At 35.8% G+C, this 22,774-nt stretch overlaps 1 protein-coding gene across 1 annotated transcript in view; it reads left to right on the plus strand.

Moving 5' to 3' along the window:
* Positions 1-22,774, plus strand: part of LOC111864709 (small conductance calcium-activated potassium channel protein) — a gene marked incomplete in the record, with an annotated part of 758,647 nt that overhangs the window by 725,065 nt on the left and 10,808 nt on the right. Inside the window, 4 exon segments of the mRNA XM_033751546.1 lie at positions 2,859-3,280; positions 15,150-15,285; positions 21,370-21,480; positions 22,645-22,772. Of these exon segments, the coding sequence (XP_033607437.1) occupies positions 2,859-3,280; positions 15,150-15,285; positions 21,370-21,480; positions 22,645-22,772 (797 nt within the window).

The following is a 22,774-nucleotide window of genomic DNA, read 5'->3' on the forward strand; positions in this document are numbered from 1 at the left end:
ACCCTTACACACACACTAGGGTTCTCAGTCTTTACTAGTCGTATCCTGGCAACGGATTTCAACAAAGGGAGTATGATAGTCTCCCTGTGATTGCAGCACAGATGAAGTCTTCTTTTCACAACCTAATTCCTTTCTTGTTATCTCTTCTCAATCTTCTTTGACTGTAATCTGTAGAGACTCCTTCAATTCTATCTCAGCTCAAGTCAAGTCAAAGTCGTCTTGTCCATTTAGGGCGCCCTCTCTGACGAGAGGTCGGATCTGTCCTTCGTTAGTAATAGTCCGTATTAGTAAGTCCATCTATCTCAGCTGATCTTGGATCCTCATTATACATCCTCGGAGCAGACCCAACAGAAAACACCGTTTCCATCGTTATAGTCCAACAATAATTCGATTGTTGCTTGCTAATTCGTTGCCGCGGGAACATGCTTACCGAGTCGTTGTCTAGTAATTAACGTCTACTCTGGCTTTCAGGCGTCATGTCACAATATGTAATATAAAATACGTCGCCTTCTATAATAATTCCACTAAAAATATATATTGAAGGTTAAAGTGATGGTTTTAAGTGGAGGGGGGGTGTTGGCTTGAAGCGGACTGGATCTGGCATCGTCGCTTAATTACCGGGAAGCTTGCCAACTCGAGATATACATTCTCCCCCCCCCCCTCGGTTACAAGCAGCCAGATTGTGCGAGTTATCTCTCCTACCCCATTCAGCTTCATCCCTGCTAGACGGAAACCTTCATAAGGGTGGCAGACAGTTGGGGTGAGATCGCCATGACCTGGGGCAGTATGTGGACTGTGAGAGACCCTAACCCTTTGATATACGAGTTAAAAGTCGTAGAATAGGAATGCATCATTTGATGATCACGTTCCTACGATACGAAGTGTGGTTACAAAAGTTATGTTTTCAGTTTACAATTTCCATGGAATTTCGAATGAAAACTCTCGTTGTTTCAAACGTCCTTTTAGGGTAATGTAGCGATTATGGAATGGGCTGGGCGACCGAGGATTTCGTCGATTTACGTAGTGTCCATACTGGTTCTGTGGGGGCCAACCAACATGCTATCCAATGGGCTATATGACTGTTTCCGGGGTTAACGTGTCAGAGTCCGAAGCTGAATGCACCTAGATCTAGTGAGGAAGCTGTGAATACATAGAGCTATGCCTCCACTCCCCTTACGCCTTCATAATGTGGTCTTCTATTAATTAAGCACAAGAACTTTTACCTTTGCCTACATGTGGATGCTCGTTCTCAAGTACTCAAATAAAGAAACTGGACTATTATTACTATTTTTTATTATATTGGCTCGTGTACGGAGTGTGGCTATAGAGGGGTTTTGGAGTGAAGATAGGATTTATTTGACTTTTTGATCAGTGCGTGACTACGATTTACATTTCACTATTACATACACACTAGTGTCCACAGTGACGTCGTCACTGCCGTTGCTTAGTATCGGCTTCCAACGGCGGACATTCCCTTTCCTCAGGGTTCCCGAACTGTCCTTGGCCTCAGCTATCAGCTTCCAACAGCAACAACTGACATGGACTGAACCGCAGCAATTGTCTGACTGCCAACTTGTCCTGTTGATAACATCTTGGCAAGGACCGCGTAGAAAACAGTGATCCTCTGTTGCAGTTGCTTAGCGATGGCATGACGTTTTCCATTTTTGCATGTGCATCCATCGGCATGGACTGCGCAGAAAACACCATTCCTCTGTTGTATACGGGCCGCTGCCTATTAACGGCGGGCAGGTGTGACTCCACAATTCTTGTTTTGTGCGAATATGCTATAGTGTCCATTACTGTTAAACGTAGTACTTCTTTGAATACTTCTTTACAATCTGCGCAGCTCCACCTCCTCCTGATATTGAAGTCGCCGTGCTGCCGCGGCAACTTCTCCGACACTGCTGTGTACCATGCAGTATAAACAGTATTCTGTAGGCGTTAAATTTCTGGAGTCCCTCACTCGTGAATATACCACCAAAGAGCAGTGAAACACGTAAAGCGTCCTGGTAAGCCGTTGCAGTATTGCTAGAAGAAAACAAGAGTTTCCGAACCCTGATATAATAATTACAACGGTATCATATTAGGCTGCCGTATATTATTTAGGTTTCAAAACTGTAATTTTAAGGTTTTCAAAGCGATGCAAATTTATATTATAATCTTCTGGCATATGACAACGTATATTTTTATAGGTGACTAGCCTTTTGGAAGAACTTTCTGCTTCCTTCATCAGGGTAGAAGTGAATGTGGAGGTAATCGGTTCCTCCCAATTACTAGTCAACTTCTACGAGAATGCAGTTTTCAAAACCCGAATGACAACTTAAATGTGTGAAACTATGGTTCATCATCCTCTAAACACAATCTCATAAATTTACTTTATCCGGTGCTAGCTAAACTGTTCCTTTCTCTCTGTCCTAGCTTCCTTCTATTCTCTTTGTTCTTTAGTGTTTTAGTTTGACCCTCATGTTTATTCTTTTTTTTTCTTCATTCGCTCCTTTTATACTGGTCATCCCCACAACCTTTCCATCCAAGAAGTACTGGGGGTGAGTTCCCTGAAGGTAAAGTGGCTTAGGCGTGAAGCCAGTCACTCCCCTCTATCTAGTGTCGAGGTCAAGAATGGTGGAGCCATATTTCCACTCCCCCGTATATCTTCATGGCACTTCTTAATTAATTAAACACATGGACAAATTTACTTTGCTGTAAGAACCGACATGTCGTCATCTCTATGTAACTCTTTTAAATTCATTTTATCCTAAATCGTTTGGCTTAATTTAGCACCGTCACATTCTCATATCTACGTCCATCTTGCAATCAGATGTTATGTACACTGACGGACATGAATCCTGTGTTTGTTACAGCTGTTCATGATCGACAACTGTGCGGACGACTGGCGGATCGCTATGACGTGGCAGAGGATCTCCCAGATCTGTCTGGAGCTGGGTATCTGCGCAGTACATCCCATTCCGGGCCAGTACTACTTCGAGTGGACCACGAAGCTGGCCAACAAGGGCGGCGAAATGGGCTCCAAATTGGTTCCATACGATGTAACGCTTTCCCTGCCAATGTTTCTCCGCCTCTACCTCATCTGCAGGGTTATGTTACTTCACAGTAAACTATTTACTGACGCTTCTTCCCGGAGTATCGGTGCTCTGAATCGTATCAACTTTAATACACGATTCGTGCTCAAGACGCTCATGACCATTTGTCCTGGTACTGTGTTGCTGGTTTTTATGGTTTCACTGTGGATCATTGCCAGCTGGACGTTGAGGCAATGCGAAAGGTAAGCCTTGACTCATGTAAACTCAGATACTGTATAAATACATGTGTCCTTCCAAGATAAATACTTGACACAATGCAGAAACAACGAAGTAAGAAGCAGTAGCTAATTCATTTTCACGTTTACATTCCTTTTGATTCTGCAGTGCCTTCAGAATATAGGTCAACTCTGTATGTTGCAATAAATCTATCCAGTTTTGTGACCTGCATAGTTTCGTAGTATGACACTAAATTCTTCATGAATTAAAGTATATGTTATGCAGTTATTTCTAACAGTTCTCCATAGATAGCTCCATAGCGAAACGGAAATTACTGAAATTACAGGGACCGGATAGGCATTGCTTATGCCTTTTTATATATACATTTATTTTTTAAAAACAAAAAATTAAATTACAGGGACAAAAGAGAACGCTATTTTGGAAGGTACTAAAATAATGGCTTCTCTCCGTGGTCCCGCCAGATAAAAGTGAACCGGCGTACCTTCGTGTCAATAAACCATATGAGAGCAGGCCACTCCAATCTGAAAGCAAGCTTAAGTACGTAGATTTAACATTGTGTCCATGGCTGAATGCGAATGTGGTGAGGGGCTGCAAACGGAGGAACATATCTTCTGGGACTGTAAACTGTAAGAGGATCAACGGGCAACAATGATGGACATTTTGTCTGAGAACAGCAAAAAAGAATACCCTAAGTCAGTTACGGAGATTTTAAGGTTAGAGATAAAAAAATAGGCAAGGACTCTTTTACTTCATAAACAAAGTTCCTGAATTTATTTTAAAAAAATCAAAAGTAAATGTGCAAAATAGTAATAGTATACGCTTAGAGTTAAGTTAAAAGATAGGGCCGCGCCATAGCTGAAGCGGTTAGTCGCTGGCTTTCCACCGCGGCGGCCCGGGTTCGATCCCGTGTCTGGTCAAGTGGGATTTGTGGTGGATAAAGTGGCGCTGGGGCAGGTTTTCTCCGAGTACTTCGGTTTCCCCTGCCAATCTTCATTCAACCAATTGATCCACAATCACCTTCACCTTTCATCTGAGCCTGGTACAATAGGCCAGAAGTGGCCGCAGTACAAGGGACTTAGTCCCACCCTACTAGAAATAAAAAAAGATAAAAGATATATTAAAAATTCGCGGGTCGGACGCTGTCATTGACTAAGATGTTTATAAGAATGTGCAGACGGCCTGATGAGCATTGCCTATTCATTTTTGTATAAAATAATGAATTATATAAAAAAGATGATATGTACCTAAATAATTTTAACGCCCCTTTACAAAATATAGGCTATGCATCGTCGAATACTGTACAAGATAATTACGAATGGTCAATGGATGATGATTTTTAAGAGAGTACTCATGGTATGTTGGAAGGTACTATCCTAGCATTATCCTGGCGAGTCATCAATCAAGATAGCACATATTCTGGTGTAGATCCAAAAAAGATATCTCCCAAATATAAACATTTATTATCGATATATTAACCTTCAAATCTTAGAATGAGAATGGAAATTTGATATTTTAATTACTTCTTCTGGTACCCGAATGGTTTTAATATCTGTAACAATTTTATCTTGCATTTGGATAGACATGCATTTTGAAATCTGAACCATTACAGTTTCTAAATGGTTAAAAAGTTCATTCTATAGAAAGATATAATATTTTATTAATTAGCAATACAAATGGTCAAGATAATTTATATATTATTTTCAAAAGAAATTAATATGTAAAGTTTTGTGTTGTTTCTGCATTGTAGAAATGTACCTCATGCATATTTCTCATTGATATTATCCTAGTCTACCCAAATAGTTACTGAAGTAGATTTCAGAAGTAAAAATTTTAATGAAATTTTTTCCACAGTATAACACGTTCACAAAATTACTTTGGTGGCGTCCAGCTTAGATTTCACCAGCTTAATTGGTATGACCACTTATGGTACGAGACTTAAATGTAATTCACTTGGCATTTCATACTTAAAATATCAGAAATTATGCTACTAAGTACTCTAAATTGTAGAAGGAGTTAAGCATAATTTAAGAATAGAGCCATTAATTTATGTGTGTTTATGCTGTTTATTAGCTAAACCTAAAATGACGGTTTCAATGTACACAACAGCTTTGCCTTATAACTTGCAAGGCAAATGGCTACTGTTCTTTCCAGCAGTAATTTTTGCAAAATGTACTACTATGCTTAAAAATATTATTTCATGCTTAGCTCTAAGATTTTCAGTTCATTTTTTTAAATAAACTGATGATCATCTTATTGAAGAATTTTGTATTAGTTTTAATAAATCTTTTTTTTCTTCAGAATTATTCACATCCTTGTTAAACTTCACATTATATTCAATTTAAGATATGAAAATCTCATGGCAGTAGTTGACAGAATTAAGAGCTCTCAAGATGCCAATACTTCAGAGGAATCTGCTGCTTCTATCTTCAGTGTACAACAACTCTGAAGATGAAAGTAACAGATTCCTCCAAAACATTGATATTGTATGCCAAGCTACAGATTTTTATGTCCCAAAAGACTGTATTCCATTCATTTTGCACATACAGTTATTTATATTAATTTTGATAAAATAATTTTTTATTCTTATATGTCTCATATAATATTAAATCATTCAGAATACACTAAATAAACCTGAAATCCTTACATTTTTTTGCCAATATGACACAAAACATTTCAAATTAATACATTTATTCTAGTATACATATTTTGTAACAGATTAATACAATGTAATTACAGAGGTAACATTCAGAAAATGCCTAGTTTTGAATCATTCCAACTGACAAATCTGACTTGAGATTTTCCATGAAGAGTGGGTATTTGAGTCTGTAATAATTCAGCCAATTCTTCAAAAGTATGGGAAGAGAGTGACAGGAATATTAATTTCATATACCATTAAATTTAAATGTAGGCCAATGACATAAATATTTATCCACTACTAATCTAATAGTCACTATATTTATCATAACTGACTGAATATTTACTTTTTAGATACTATAGTACTAGTCAGAGTGAATTTCTTCATACTGATGAAAATGCATAGTGTACATTTTTCAAAATATTCCTATTACTTTACCGTGAACAATTTCCAAAACAAAACCCCTGATAATAATAAACACTTCGAAACACATTGCAGAAGTAACTTAAAGTTACTTCTTCATTGGCATTTTGCGACTCTGAGTTCTGTGTGCAGCAATTGTCATCTCAAAGAAACTGTTATCATCAGCTGCAGTCTTCAAGTCTGAATGTCACTCAGTAGACTGAAACCAAATCCATGTAGCAGATCCCTTCTTGTGAAGCTAACAGTGGCCCAGCTATTCAAGAAATTTCTCACATACGAAATTCTTTACTGTGTTCACAAAACTCTACCAGTAAACCATAATGTAATCTATACATATATTTTAATATTTTTTAAATGTATTCTTGACTTATGTTGCTCTCTTTGGGACTTCAACATAATAATAAACACAAAATTATGGGTACAACATGATTTTTTACATGTTTCCTGGTTGAAAAATATATATTTACATGATTCAGTGTATTTTAGTGAAGAAAATAGCATGAAACATCTAAGAAAACTCTATGATGAAAATAATGAAGTGTAAATATCCTGAGACATTTCTGGATTTAGCTACTTTCGCCATACTTTGCTTGTAGTCTCCATGCTTTTTATGTTTACAATAACAGAAATTGACAGATACTGGAGGGGCCAAAAATAATAAAATATATATTGTCATTGAATATGAAGTAGAATAAAACAGTAACTGAAAAACTGTATTTACATTACAGTCTTTAGTCTCTTGTAATAGCTGTTGAGATATAACACAAATCATTTTATACTTTACATACGTGTATATTATATTTCAATATCTTCTTGACATAATGAGCAGTACCAATTGTTTTGTGCCCCTTATTATCCTAAATAATTTCAATTTTCTGATATTCCTGCTAATTGTTATATTGTAACATTGCGAGGAAGATAAAAGTTACATATGTAAAAAATTATTCTGGTTTTTAATACTTCAAGTATATAATAAAGTATGTAATAAACATTTTGTTATAGTTTGTTTACATTTGTCACTGATATGTTTTGACAACTCTTTTAGAATTATAAAAGTCATCAAATTTTTTCATGATTTGTAGCAGTAATAGGAACATGCGACTAAGAATATGGGAACAAATCAGACAAAAGTAACTACAAGCTTGATATTTGAACGGCGAAGATAGTTAATCCTACATAAAAACAATTAAAATAGTTTATTCACCCCTGTTTTCAATCATAATTATGCATGTGAATCTGAAGTCACTTCATCTTAGAATTTTTTATGGTTAAATGTAACAATTTACGCTACTTTCATTCAATGGCTGTTTGGTTCTGATTCAGTGTATATGACTTTCACTTGAGGAATAAGGCAAGAATACAATCTGAAAACTATATTGACTGCTTTGGACGAACACTGACGAAGAATGTCCTTCAGAAGTCATTGTTGGTCCAAATAAGATCCCAAAGCATATTGTGTCAATGACATCAGTTTCATTCTGATTATAATTATGTGTAATTGAATTGAATTTTGTTTTTATTATTAGTATTGTAGATTCCCCAAGTAGAAGCCAATTAATTTTAATCCATTTTGCTTTGATTAGTTTAGAAAGTCTGATTGTTTTATAATAAATAAATGTGCATGGTAGCAGAAATGATAAAACGTTTGTCACTGTAAATTCTCTTCACCAATTCCAGAATTGGTTATAAATTTCTTCATGTTTTTAGTAAAACACATTCTGAAATCTGATTGGTAAAAGATGTAAGAATAGTGTTTTCAAAACAAATTTTCAAAAAAAAAAACTTGCTACAATTACTGATTCTCAGTTTCCTTATTGTTGATCAGTGTTCTTATATGCCCTTTATTGATTGGTTAATGCTAGTTGAATATCCCTACACCCTTATTATTTTAGTTTTCAGTTGGTGCCTCGGTGTTCCGTCTTATTGTTGAAGAGTTCTGTTCCCATATTCATTACAGCTGTTATATATACCATTGATATTTTTATTTCACTAGTCCTTACACAGTAAAAAGTCATCTAAAACTATGTACAGCCTATATCCAGTATCTTATATGAACATTTTAAAGAAAATGTTACAGATACAGGAACGCAAATATTGTAAAAGCAGTTTGTTGTCTTGTAAAATGACGGTTAACTTAAAATGAATACAACAAATATATTTCAGTCATAATAATAGAACGTCACTAATGCTTTGTATATCATTAGATATATTATAGCTTTATGCTTCTGCATGAAACTAATGTATACAAAACAGGCAATATGATTAATCTCACAATAGATAACTTTGTCTTATGGGAAACCTGTAATAATATATATGAGACACATTATTTATTTTAAATTAAATTATTCGCTTATAAATCATCGCAGACGTTGCCAAGGCGCATGGCGATCATAACCAGATGGAGTTCAGCAAAAATTCTTTGTAATTCTTTATGTAACAATAATTACAACGCTGCAGAAATTTTGGTATATTTTTTCACTGTTTTATTCTTTTCTTGTACTTGTTGACATGAAAATACCCAGCTCATTTTTCCATCTAATTGTCATCTTGTTTTTAATTGCGTCTCATTAGTTCTTATAATCAGTCTTCCACACATCTACACTGTGTTTTGCCTCCAGCCATAGTCATTGGTGACATTAGTGACCGATATGAATATGTTCATACTATGTGCACGGCTGATTTTTGTATTCATGAAAGGTAAACCATTGAAGTAGCTTATTTTTTTGTTTTAATATAATTTAATCTGTTGCATATAAATATGAATTTTTATTTTCATTTATACTCTTAACATGTATTTGGAAATAATGATTAGTTTTAGTGAATGGCAATTTCATTACATCATTAACTACATTATACATAATCTAGCCTCCACTATTGAGAACTCTTGTTTAGTATTTCGCCCTCTGGCTGGCTTACTTTCATTGAGATATATAGTTTTATTTCCATCAGTCTAAGCATAGCTAATTTCATTATGAAGATGATTAATTATGTATATACCATTAGCAGCTGCACGATGAGCTATATAGTTTACATACTTCCTTTAGTGGCAAGAGCTTGCCTAGTTGCACATTGCCGTAGCATTACATTTAGTGCCATGTTCAGTATATATCATCTAGTGAATCGTTGGCAATATGCAAGAAGAGATTCATGGTAAGGTTATTGCTAAGATGATTCATCTAGAAGTGTGTTATGATTTTCAGTCTTATATCCTCTAGTCTATCAGTAGATGTAATCCTATACTCTTAATATGATAGAAACTTTAATTTAATAGGTGAAGAATGTCGTTTTCTAGTAGTGTTATCATAAATACCGTCATAGTCTTATTGATCAAGGTTTGAGTACATTCTTTTAATTTTTTAAATATTGTATGTCATTAATAGACATAATATTTGTTGCATTGAAAATTTTTATTATTTTACTTTCGTTTTAGATATCCGCAGGCCACATTTAACTCAATCTTATCGATGACAGATAGAGAAACTACATTAATCAAATCAGAGCACTTGTTTTTGGAAACATCTGTTAAATATAAAGTTGTTGCATTGATGATTCAAACAGCAATGTATTCTAGGATTTGATGTGATGCGATGTTGTGTAATAGAAGTTTACCTACATTTCAGAGGAATGTACTGACACTATCTTTAGATTCAAAGGTAGGATAAGCAACAGCAATATGTTTTTGTTTAGAATATCTTTTACACTGAAGATGGAGGCAGAATATTCCTCCAAAGAATTGATGAACTTTGCCAGAATGCATGGCTTCACTTCCTAGACTACAGCACTCTTCAATAATTAATTTTTTTACTAAGTGCAACTTAGTAGTCGGTTGAGGGGCTATGCTACAAACCAGAAGGTCACGGGTTCAAATCCTGATGAGGTCATGGGATTTTTTTCAATCGACCTAATCCTTCTGGCCGCACTATGGCCCTGGAGCTGATGCAGCCTCTAACAGAAATGAGTACCAGGATTTAATTACATAATTTTCCTGGGGAGTAAAGCGCGGCTGGCATGTAAGGCTGACAACCTTACTGCCATCTGTGAGCCGATTGTCTAGATAATGGGGGACCCTCAACGTCTCACAACCCTATGGGCCTTCACGGCCTGGTACAGGGATAGCTTTATATATGCTATATAATTACATCACAGATTGTCACATAATAAGAAGTGTAGTTTTAAATATTACACTTTTCCACATGTCATTGCCACCTGCTTCTCCTCTTCTTCTCATGTGAGCCATAAAATGTCGCACTTTCTTCTGGCTGTTTCTCTGCACCTCAACGTTTAGAGCCCGTCTGTTGTGATCGTCTTGCGCATAAGCCACCATTTCATCACGCAGGCATTGCACTGTACACTTATCTTAAACCGAACTCTACTAATTATAAATGCTTCACACTTATCCCCATCTTATATTTTAGATTAATGCTCTTTGGTCATTAGGGAAATACCGATGAAACACAATTTAAAAATATAAATAAAATAATAAATTAACACCATTCTCACATAAGAAAATTGTTCATACTAATCATTAAGGTTTGTTTCTATTCATACTTGACTGTTATGTAATTTTTTAAGCCTGACGATTTATATTATTTCTTCCCTCTGTGGTGAATGTTTGAATGTCACCCCAAATCCAACCCTGTATTTCAGCATGAATCAAGAATGTACCTTCACTGTCAGCCTACAGATAATCATAATTGTGGACTGTAAATGTGGTGTGAGCAGTTTTATCATGCTGTAGTATAGTCTTATCTGCTCTTTTTGGTCTTGTTTACGCCTGCATGAGCATGTGTGGAAATAAGTCTCGTGTTATGAATTAAAAAAGATACGTTTTAATTTGTTTTCAATTCTCACAATCTTGTGATGACGGTCCCCTTTGAAACCAACACCGTGCTGGTTTTCTCTGCCCCTTGTCTAGGTTCCACGATGAAGAACATGCCAACTTGCTAAACTCCATGTGGTTGATCGCTATTACCTTCCTGTGTGTAGGTTATGGGGATATAGTTCCCAACACTTACTGTGGACGAGGTATCACACTTACATGCGGCATGATGGTAAGTCATCAGCACCCCCACTCCCTCCCAAGCTCAAAATTCACTATTTCACTCTCACTCTTCATTTTCTTCACTAGCCGCTTCGTTCTCTAATGAAAATAACTAGTTTTAAAATGTTAGCATAACGCATCACAATATTTTGTCACCACCTACAAGTATCACTTTTATGCATTGTCTGTAAATTTGTTGCAATGAATGTTCTAATACACTGCAAGGTATAACTCTAAATTAGTAACAAGGGAGCACCTACTCAAAGAAGTTGGAAGAGTAACATCTGTATGGATAAACCACTGAGGTCGCGGTGCAAGGGCCGAGAAGGCCTACCCCTCATACATTCATCCAACATCTGTATGGTGTATGAAGAATCTGTTGTCTGCTTGCACTAATTTCCATAGTGCAAGTGTATCCGTGAGGTGTGATTTGATGAAGGAAGCAGTTATTGCTTGTTTTAAGTAATAGCGGAATTATTAAAAGGGATGACCAAACACAAACCAAAATTTGAAAATACAGTAGCTATTTCCCTCCCCCCTCCACCAAAAATATCAGCATAAATAATGCAAGTAAGTAATCCATACAGAAAAACTGAGACTGTTGTGTTGTGTGGGAAATCTTAAGTTCTATGCTGTACAGACTGAATTATAATAAGACTACTTAGCTTTCTTCATGAAAAATATTTGAAATTACCTAGGTTTTGAGTTTATGTTATGCACTCTTGTTTCATAATTTATTGTTAACTCTAGCAACAAAGCTTTACAAATGTTGCACAACAATGTTCCTGCAACATGTATATGTTACATCTCCAATAATATTAAATACCGTTTCAACTGCTATAAACCCAGAAAGGATTTGTGGTCTACAGACCAGTTATGATGCCTAACTGTATTAAAACGTCTGTGTTTTCCTTAGGGACCGGTAGATTTCATGATCCAACATAATCTTAAAATACTGGTCTGTTATCAAGTACCATTAGAAATATTTCTTGTAAGTTTTGAGGTTTTCACAACAGTCTTTATTCAAATTGTGGTGGTATTCTGTGTCACAGCAGCATATAATCCTGTGGTTAGATACCGCCATATTGGAGGAACGGTGTATCTTCTCTTAAATCTGTCCATATTTAACTCAACAGAATCCTTATTCCAGACACTTTAGCCCTGAAGGTTCAGGCGTGTTCCTCTGATACATTGGCATGTCCCACTAAGGGACAATACAAAGTCATAATGAAAAATATCACAGTTTGAAAGATATCTTAATTTAGTAATGACATGCCTCATTTAGTATTTAAAAGTCGTTATCATAGAAGAATTCTCAATTAAATTAAAGAAAATAGAGACCATTTTATGGCAATTTTATGAAATGTTTTAAAAATTAGTTTTAATGCTACAGAAAATCAAACTTAAATGACATCTTCAAAGCTAAATGAAAGAAACTCCTAACAGACCAATTAGTGCATTATCATACAAATTAATGTCACAGTACTAGGAAATATAGATACACATACATAGCTCCAAGATTTTTTCTTGTGATACTCTGTGGTTATATAAATTTAACTTTCCTCGAGTATAACGCATTTTAATTTTTAGAACATTACATTGCCTAACTTGTTTGGGCCTAGCTTGGCCATTTTCAAAAGGCTTTCCAACTTTATGAAAGGAAATTACTTCACATATTTTTACAGTCTAAGAATTTTCTTTGAAGTTGGATTGATAGTACAAGACAGCACAAAATATAGTAATTGAGTAGAAAAATCTTAGTGAAGTATTGGATAAAGTCTAGTGGCTTGAGTAGAGGCTTAATGTATATTGTTTTGAAATGAAGAAGAATGTAAGGATGGTTGCTGTTAGGTTGATAGAATAGAATCGTTTTTTTTTATATATATATTTCCACATGCTTGTAGATTATGTTCATCTGTCTGATGCTGTCTGTTTTGAAGGCTGATATATGTGTATTGCATTGTATATGTAGATGTAGACTGATAGTCAGTCTGCATAACAAACCAACCAACTTCTTATGCTCATGAATGTTGTAAATAACTATGTAAAGCAATTTCCTTTTATAAGGTTGGAAAATCACTAGAAGGTAACCAAGTTATGCAGAAATGTGTAAGGTAAATAAAGTTTTCAGCAGTTAAAAATTTGTTGAATTGGATGGAAGTTAATTTCATTGAATGATAAATTCATCAGTGAATAATATCTACCACTGAAATGTGTGAATGTATAAGTTAATTCTTTATTCTTGCTTTAGGAACATAGAATATTTTGCAAGTTTTTAAACTGGGTCAAATATGACTTATCCTTTTTGGTTATTTTTAAACCAATTTTATATTTTTCCCCCTGCACTTATTTCACTGCTCAGGTGTTGTGTATCCATATATATGTGTTATAATACATTATTTTACCCACATTATTCAAGGTGTCTCATATGGGTCTTTGATAAATGAAGTTTCTGCATAAACTACGATGCGATATCTGTAGAAAGATGTTGCAAACTTGTTACATTAACACCCTGTTCATTGCGAATGAACATTGTCATCGCACTGGTAGTGCTGTAGTGGAACATCTTAATATGTTGTAGAAATGAGATGCAATATTCAAATATGGATGAAGTACAGCAGGTGACAGTGACATGTATTTCTGCATTTAGATTCTAGGGGCAATTTGGTTTGAATAACAAAACGTAAATTGCATTCTGCCAAAGAATATACTATATTCTTACAGGTTTCAAGTAAACATATTTGTAAAAATAGAAAACACAAAATATACTTTTTATTTAACTGATCTGGAAAAATTGAGTTATCGTCAACAGATCACGAGTGTCTTTTCTAAAGCAGTAACTACTTGAAAATCTACTGAAGAAATGACAAATGTCATATCACATACAAACTTAGAACTGAAATTGAATGAGACTCATTTGTACTATAACGTCTTCAGTGAAATGGCACCACTGAAATTATTTTTGTGCGTTAGGTATCAATATACCATTCCTTATTATTTGAATATACCAACTAGATGGCAGGACAAAATGTGAACTTACAGCCCTTGAAACTTTCTTCTCAAATCACCACATAACACCTGTCCATCTTAAAACAATTTCACTCCTCAGTAAGGTCAGTTATTTCACACTAGGTAAAACTATTCAATTTTGTGACATACATTATTTCATGGTATGACAGTCTACATTCTTCACCAAATTAAGTATGAGTTTAACGATTAATTTTAATAGTTCACCAGTGATGGCTCCATAGTGAATCCATCTGTATAAAAAACTCGTAATATTATCCATGGTACATGTACCTAAATTCATCATGAATTAGAGTTTCATTCAATAAAATTATGTTGTTATGAAACTGTATGTTTACCTTGTATAGATATTACATTTTCAGAGGCGATTTAATTTTTAAAGGGTTCTTGGCCAGCCTTCAGTGCAAGGCCTCAGGACACTAAAAATGTGATGAGATGTGAGTGTGTGTTAGACCTTTTTTTATGTATTATAATCGATGAAGACAGAGCGAAAAAACACATTTCTCTTGCACCTAAAATCCATAGTGGTCCTCTACTCTGCTAGGCAAGTTGGGTGCCCACCACTCACGAGGCCCCAAAAGCCACCCTAGGCCATGGTCTACTTCTCCTATGACTTAATATTCCCCTGTATATTTTATTTATTCGATGACGTGATATATGCGGAACGTAACTCAAACATAAGCGGACACACCGAAGGCCCATGGCTGTGCTTCATAGTAGGGTTTTGTGATTCTTCTTCCCCCACCAGGTTTCACGACGAAGAACATGCCAACCTACTAAATGCAATGTGGCTTATAGCCATCACATTCCTGAGTGTGGGTTTTGGTGATATTGTGCCTAACACTTACTGCGGACGAGGTATTGCAGTCACGACAGGCATCATGGTAAGTTGGCGCACACATAAGGTTTCTGGAGTTAAAGCCAACCTTTAAAATGTTTAATTTGTGTGACTATATGCTAAATTGCTATTTTCTATAAAGTTCATTTTTGAGATGTAATACATCTCCCATTTTAATAAAGAGATAAATAGTAAATATACAATAATTTACTTTGATACATGTTGATAATGAATACTATTTAATTTCATTTTTAATATGATAGTATTGAATATTATATAATAAAAAATCACAGTAATCTCTCAAGTCTATAATGTTAAAAATAAAGGTTTAAAAATGGGTTCTTCAGAAACCAAAATAGCTGTAGCATTTCTCTGAGCAAATCTGAATGAGATTTATCTGTATATATTTCATAAAGTTTGCCACTTTCTGACTTCAGACCTTTAGAGCACAGTTTTAACTATGTGTACCATCTGTTTAATATTAAGAGCTTTGAATTTTGCCCATACAGCATATTTGTTTTCCGCACAACTGCCGGAATAAGCAGAATAATAAATTACACTTTCACAATAATAATTTTAAAAAAGTTCAAGTGTTGAATCTTCAGAAACCAAGATAGCTCTATCACTTCCCCGAAAATGTTTTAATCTGTAAATCTTATCATTTGTGACTTACGCAAATACGCAAAGCACAGTTGTACCTACCTGTACCACCTGATTTAACATGAAAGAAGCTCTTAATTTTGCTCACAATATGCATCTGTGTCTTTCAGGACAAATGACAGTTATCTCCTTAAATGATATTAACCATTTCATCCTTATAATGGAAACGCAGTACATTTTGTTTTATATGTGGACTGAATTTTTTATTATTTACATTAAATTCGTAGTCAGAATTGTTAAACAGCATATTCTGAAGCCCTTCTTCAACTCCTTCAACCCCTTCAAATCCAGAAGGCACATTCATGTGGGTCAGTCTGTATATGTAGAAGGAAAGAAAGGTGAAAAAGAAAGAAAAGAGGAAATAAGAATAAGAAGTAAGAAGAGAAAGAGAAGAAGAAAAATAAAATTGTGAAGAATATTGTTCTCTGGGATATCTCTCCGTGTAATCTGGCAGAATGTTGTCAAAGTTTTGGAAGCTACGTCCATAGACTTCTACCAGACTACAAGGTGCCACATTGAAGAAAATAGTACTCATCATGGTCAGTGTCACGAGAATATAAAATTTCAAGCTTTCTTTATATTTTTACCCATTTCTACTCGTGCATTCTTCAGAACAGTATCACTCCACAATAGTTTCTTGCTGATGGCTAGGTGTAATATGGGTAATGAATTTATAACTCTCAAAGTACACTACATAAAGGCTCCTGATACAGATGATCTAAACTTACAGGTCAGATTCAGTATTTCAGAGAACTTTTCTTTTCTGCAATTCTGCGAACTATATCATGGCTGAATGACAAAGTTTTACTTGAATGGTAGTAAACAAAAGACAATGAATACCTCATAAAGCCAGTATGTAGGATTTTATGAATATTATTTCACAGTAAACTGCTCAAAATGACTTTGACTCTGAAGAAACAGAAGATATCTCCAAAGCATCAAATTACCGTTTTGATATGGAACTCTAAAGTGTGCAATGAATATGACCTACCATGGAAATGTTACAACTAACAATAACAAGCCTCATGTTTGATTTGTTTCATTCTGGTCCCTCTCACTAAGAACATTATAAAAAGATGAATTGAAATAAGAAAAAAAAATTCTTCACTAGTCGCACTGGACGGAACTGTTTCATCTTCTTATAATATTGTATTATTATTATTATATTTATTTCAATTCTTCATGAAGAATTGAAATAAGAAAAAAATCTTCACCAGTCACACTGAATGGAACTGTTTTATCTTTTTATAATAATTTTCATGTTGTTGGCACGGGCTGCCTTGTCTCTCCATGCATATGTGAACAGCATTCGGCAAGACGAAGATACTAGTTTTCGCTTAATTTGCTGCATGTGTCACAACTGATTAATGTCCACACTCCTCTCTGTGCCAAGTCTAAATGGTGTCCTACAGTGAAGAAGAATTCTAATCCAATGTTTCTCAATCTTTCGGATGCTTCCCACTGGTGTGACTTGACTGTCAGCTAGGTGGTACTTGAATTCTCAAAAATAGGTTCCTCTATTAATGATAAATATAATGTCAGAATGTACATAACTGTAAATACATTTTGGAAAAGGATAAAATATTTTACTGTAGTGTTACCATTGTTTCTTTGATCAATTAGGGAATGGGACACAAAATGAAAAACGTTAAGAGCATTGATCTATGGAAAACAGAGGCAGACAGTTAAAATTGAACTATCTGCATTAATTTCATTCAAAATACACAGCTAACAAATTCAGATTTTATCAAAGTTTTACTGAGTGTTTCATTTGTCCATTGCATCGCATTATGACCCATATTTTTTCCCAAAAATAAGATTAATTTACTTGAATTGGAAATGATTATTCACTAGATTGCACTGGTAGCATTATTTAAGAACCCACCCTCATTATTTGTCCAGTAAAAATTTAGATAAATATGGTGTCATAATTCTCTGGATTTGACCCTCTGACCTTTTTTACCCTAATCTACTTTTGACAGGATCCTTCATATATATACTTCCTCAATTATATTTTGTGCCCTACAAGGAAAAGGTAAATATACCCTATTATCATAAACTCTTAAGGATGGCACCATGATGTGTGGGGGAGTGGAGGTATAGCTACATGCATTCTTAATCTGGGCTCTAGACAGAGATGATCAGTCAGCTTCACATTTTTTCCGCTTTACATCTGGAGAGCCCACGGCACCCATTGGATAGGAAGCCTTAGGAGTCCAGAGCTCAATTAGACTTGGGAACGAAGAGAAAAATCTGCTTCTACCAAGAATGGAACCCCAATTATCTAGTCTACAATCAGGCATTGCAGTGATTAAGCTATCCAATATAATGTCAGATATTACCATTATTGTGTGAAATATGCACTGTAACTAAAAAAATATTGTTGTTAAAAATATAAAACATTTATCAACCGTTGTTTGAAGAAGCATTTAATATAAGAAGAATAACAAACACACTCCCGTTTACTTGTTGATCTGTCATTAAAGTAGTGTAATTGAGAATGCAACGGGAAGGCATGTCATTTTTTACATGAGCGTTCAAACTGTTAACTTCCTCTTCTTCCTCCCATACCCATTTTCAGTTCTGCAATGTTACTGAACGATGGGTCACAATGAACGTTTAACACCATCTCTCTTGAATAATACATACTAATACTCTATCATAAATCCTGTCCTTTTTTTGGTATGCTGCACTTCATATACCCATATTAAATAACATAAATTCTAACAAAACAGGCACAGTACATCAAAATAAAAGACTGCTTGCTCGTTTGTGACCTGCGACATAACTTAGGTTCATGCAGTGTGTCGGTGCTCGACAGTTCATTCCTATGGCAACCCAAAGTTACATGCAGGCAAAGATAGATCTACAGTTTACAAAACATTGTATGCTTATATGTAAGAATTATTAGTTTCACAGTCAGGTAAAATCGGTTATATGGATACACTAGCTGCTTCAGTCTAAATAGCGAACAACAATAATGATATTAAGATACTAACAATAATACCTTAAATAAGACCAGGGTATGCCCATAGTAATTTCAGCAGCAGAACTATTAACAAAGGGTTAAAAACGAAAATCAAACACTGGAGTGTGTACCAAATTTTTCAAGGGATATATTGGTAAGAAGATCATAAGTCATATACATATATTGTGAAGCGTGCTCGTCCATACTGGAATAGTGGTGATGCTGTAGACATGTATAATTTGGATGCGATTGCTTCAAATTTCAGCCAGGACACTGGCTATCCTGATTGAGGTGTTTTGTGATTTTACTCAGTCCTTCCAGGCATATGTCATGATAGTATCTCAATTAAACTGTGACTGCTTCATTCTCGATCATTTCCAGATTATTATTCATCAATCATCTTTTGACAATGCATAATCTAGATGCTGGAAATATCATAAAACAATCCTACAAGATTATGAAGAGAATAATGTGACTAAAGACCAGTGTACCAATTATACATTATTTCTGCATTGAGATCCGTGTATGGTCATTGTGACTTTCATTTTGTAAGGACCAGACTCAAAAGAGAAATAATGTGTAAATACTTGTGGGAACATCCCACATTATCACGCATTTCTGCAGCGCTCGCTCTTCACATCGCTTTTCGCCATCACGCGCGCTAACCAACCAGATTGCTTTAAACGTTCATATTTATACTGGGATCGCTCCTGGCCCGCATCTACGTCATAACGCGCGCTAGCCAATCAATTCTTCCTCCTCACTGTTGAGTTTGGCTCCGCCCCACCGACCGGCGTATAAAAGGGAGCGACTCCAGAACCGAGTTATGCAGTTCTATTCAGTTCAATTCAGTACATCACCAGTCTACAAGCTAGCCACATCAAGCAACTTCAGCCAGCAGGATTCGTTGCCAGCGCTCGGTCTTCGGAAACATCGGCAGGCTGCGCCAGGCACGACTGCCTCGGCCCTCCAGCGCTCTCACACCCGACTCACTGGGGCACCGCGCCTGGACTCGCCGGTGGTCGTGTTACGGTCCGACCCACTGGGCTTCTGGCGTAGCCACTGCCTCATGGCTCCCACGACCGCGCTCAACGACTTGCCTTTTCACTAGCCATTCACCGTAACTAGCCTTTCTCCTTACCGGCGCGCCGCGCTACCTCACCGATCAATCATCTCAGCAACAGCAGCCACGGTCCTTTTCAGGGCCAACAAATTGCTCCGAAGATGTGGGTTGTCATCGGAGTAATGACAAGACTACACACGTTGACAAGAGTGCCCCACATACTGTTCTGATAAAACTTCCTTCCACCTTCAGTGGATAAAGTTTTGGAGGGAATCTCCATCTCAGGTCCAGAAGATAGAGGCAGTATTTTTGTCTGAAACACTGGTACCTACCTATCTGACTACACAGTGTCATGTTCCCGAAACATACAGTCTGAATTGTTTCATGGTGTCAAGAAAGCTTGGCTTCCCCTAATGCGAGTATAAAGTGTAGAAATATCTCATTTTTAAGCTTCAGGACAGACTATCAATAAGTCATTATTGATAACGCTTATATCAAATTATTAATTTATTTATTTTTCATTCATGTATAAATAATGTAGGAAAGTAAAATGAAAGATACAATATTTATATTGAAGTCTTAAAATTGGTTATGATTACAAAGATCAAATTCTGTTAGCTTCTAATTTAATCAGATGTATGTTTTTGCTATTGTGATGGAAAATCTTAGGTTCTTAACAAAACATCGAAATTTTTGACAATATTTTATATGCACTGGATATTTAAGAGAATTCATTTTGAAAAATTAGTTTAAAGAATTGAGGACTGTAAAGTTCTTCACTAATTAAAACACACACTCAGAAAAATCATTTCTTTTTCAGCCAGTTCTTATAACTGAGAAACTTAGGGACTGTGTCCTCAGCAACAAATGGATTTATTCTACATGCATACATCAATATAGTATTAGAATGTAAAGATATCATTGTTTCAAGAGAGCACTGGTGATTTTATATCTCTTGAAGTGTACAATCTTCTAGGTTTTAATGACATGGAATTCGGAGAAAGCTTTAGATTTCGGAGGAACATGTTATCTCCATCTTCAGAGTGTAAAAGTAAGCCATGCAAGAAACCAACAGAAGCAGGCGACAATCTAAGGGGAACATGGATGAAAAATCCAGCCTGATGTAGCTCAATTCAAGCCTGAAGAGAACTGTGAAAGAGCCTAGCAGAGGAAGACAGTTGTCTGTAAGGGGACTCAGAATCAGTGGGAACAAAGGAAATGTTACCTCAGTTGATTCCTCAACATATAAGTAGGTTCCTCTGAACTTGCCACCTGCTTCTTCTGGTTTTTTGTGTGGCTTATTCGTTGATCCAGAAAATTGAGGTTGTATGTTTCTCTGAAATGTAAAGCTGTCTCTGACCTACATGGTGTTATATCAGAAGACTGTAAAGTTCATAGTCAGAACCTCAATTCCATCAAGGATGCATTTTGTTTTGCAGGGTGCTGGGTGCACCGCATTGCTGGTTGCCGTGGTGTCTCGTAAACTGGAGCTTACGAGAGCAGAAAAACATGTACATAATTTCATGATGGACACCCAGTTAACAAAAAGGGTAATTTATTTTAAAATAGTGTTATTAAATACCATATATTAGATTTAATATGTGAATAAATAATTTATATTATATGAGTATTTTCCAGTATCACAGGTGATACCTGAGATATTTTGGAAGTAAGACACAATGGAATAATGTTAGCTAAAGAGTAGTAACAAATTTCAAAAAGTGCAGTTGTTAAACATGTGTGAAATTTCTAAAATTAGAAGGAATAATGCATATAATGTCTGACAATTAAGTAACTAAACCAATGATCTTGTGCAGCAAATGGCAACACTAGTGAATTGGTGCATACTAGATCACATAACTACATGATTAATTTGTTTTGTATCAATCATGCATGTGTATATATGTATACATGCATACAGGATGTTTCACTACTTTAGGGCATAACTGCAGGAGGAGATTTCCTAGGTCTTTGTGATCAAAAAAGTTCACATAAACATGTGTCCAATTTTGGATGGTTACGGAGTTATGACCGTTTTAAACTTGGAATAGAAGGTAACGACTACTGACAATAAACAGAACAAAATAATAAACCAGCATAATACATGATACATTTAAAGTATGAATGTAAAGTTTACTTCGTGAAATTTGAATTTATTGGTGCTTAAAGCTGATTTTCGAAAATGCCACCGCCGGCCGCAACACAGGCTGCCGCTCGTTTGTGAACCGCGCCGGACATACCAACCCTCCCCGCCTTAGGTACATCTCAAGTGTCGAGATAATGAGAGCGCTCGGTCTGTAGCTGGCTAAAAATAGCGACCCGTCAGCTGACAGACGTGGTTCACACGAGGGCGTGTATGGGAATGAAAAAACGGTCATAACTCCATAACCATCCAAAATCGGACACATGTTTATATGAACATTTTTGATCACAAAGACCTCCAGCAGTTATGCCCTAAAGTCGTGAAACAGCCTGTATATGTAGGTATGTATTATGTGCATATAAACAGTATTACTGTTTAGAGGTGTACTTGGGCATAGGGACAACTTCAAATTTGTGTTTTATATTAAGGAAATTAAAATTTTATTACAATTCCAGCTCACAGAATAAGAATCTGCAAGTAGTCAGTACACAAGTTATTGAGATAAGTCTAAGAAAATGTGCATTTATTTAAGCCTTGATGGATGTGCTAACTATAGTGTCCTTATCCACAGCTAAAGAATGCAGCAGCCAATGTACTGCGTGAGACATGGCTCATCTACAAACATACACGCCTAGTGAAGCGTGTGAATCCTGGCCGGGTACGCACCCACCAACGCAAGTTCCTCCTCGCCATCTATGCGT

This window comes from Cryptotermes secundus, unplaced genomic scaffold (genome assembly GCF_002891405.2).
Source record: "Cryptotermes secundus unplaced genomic scaffold, Csec_1.0 scaffold654, whole genome shotgun sequence".
NCBI lineage: Eukaryota > Metazoa > Arthropoda > Insecta > Blattodea > Kalotermitidae > Cryptotermes > Cryptotermes secundus.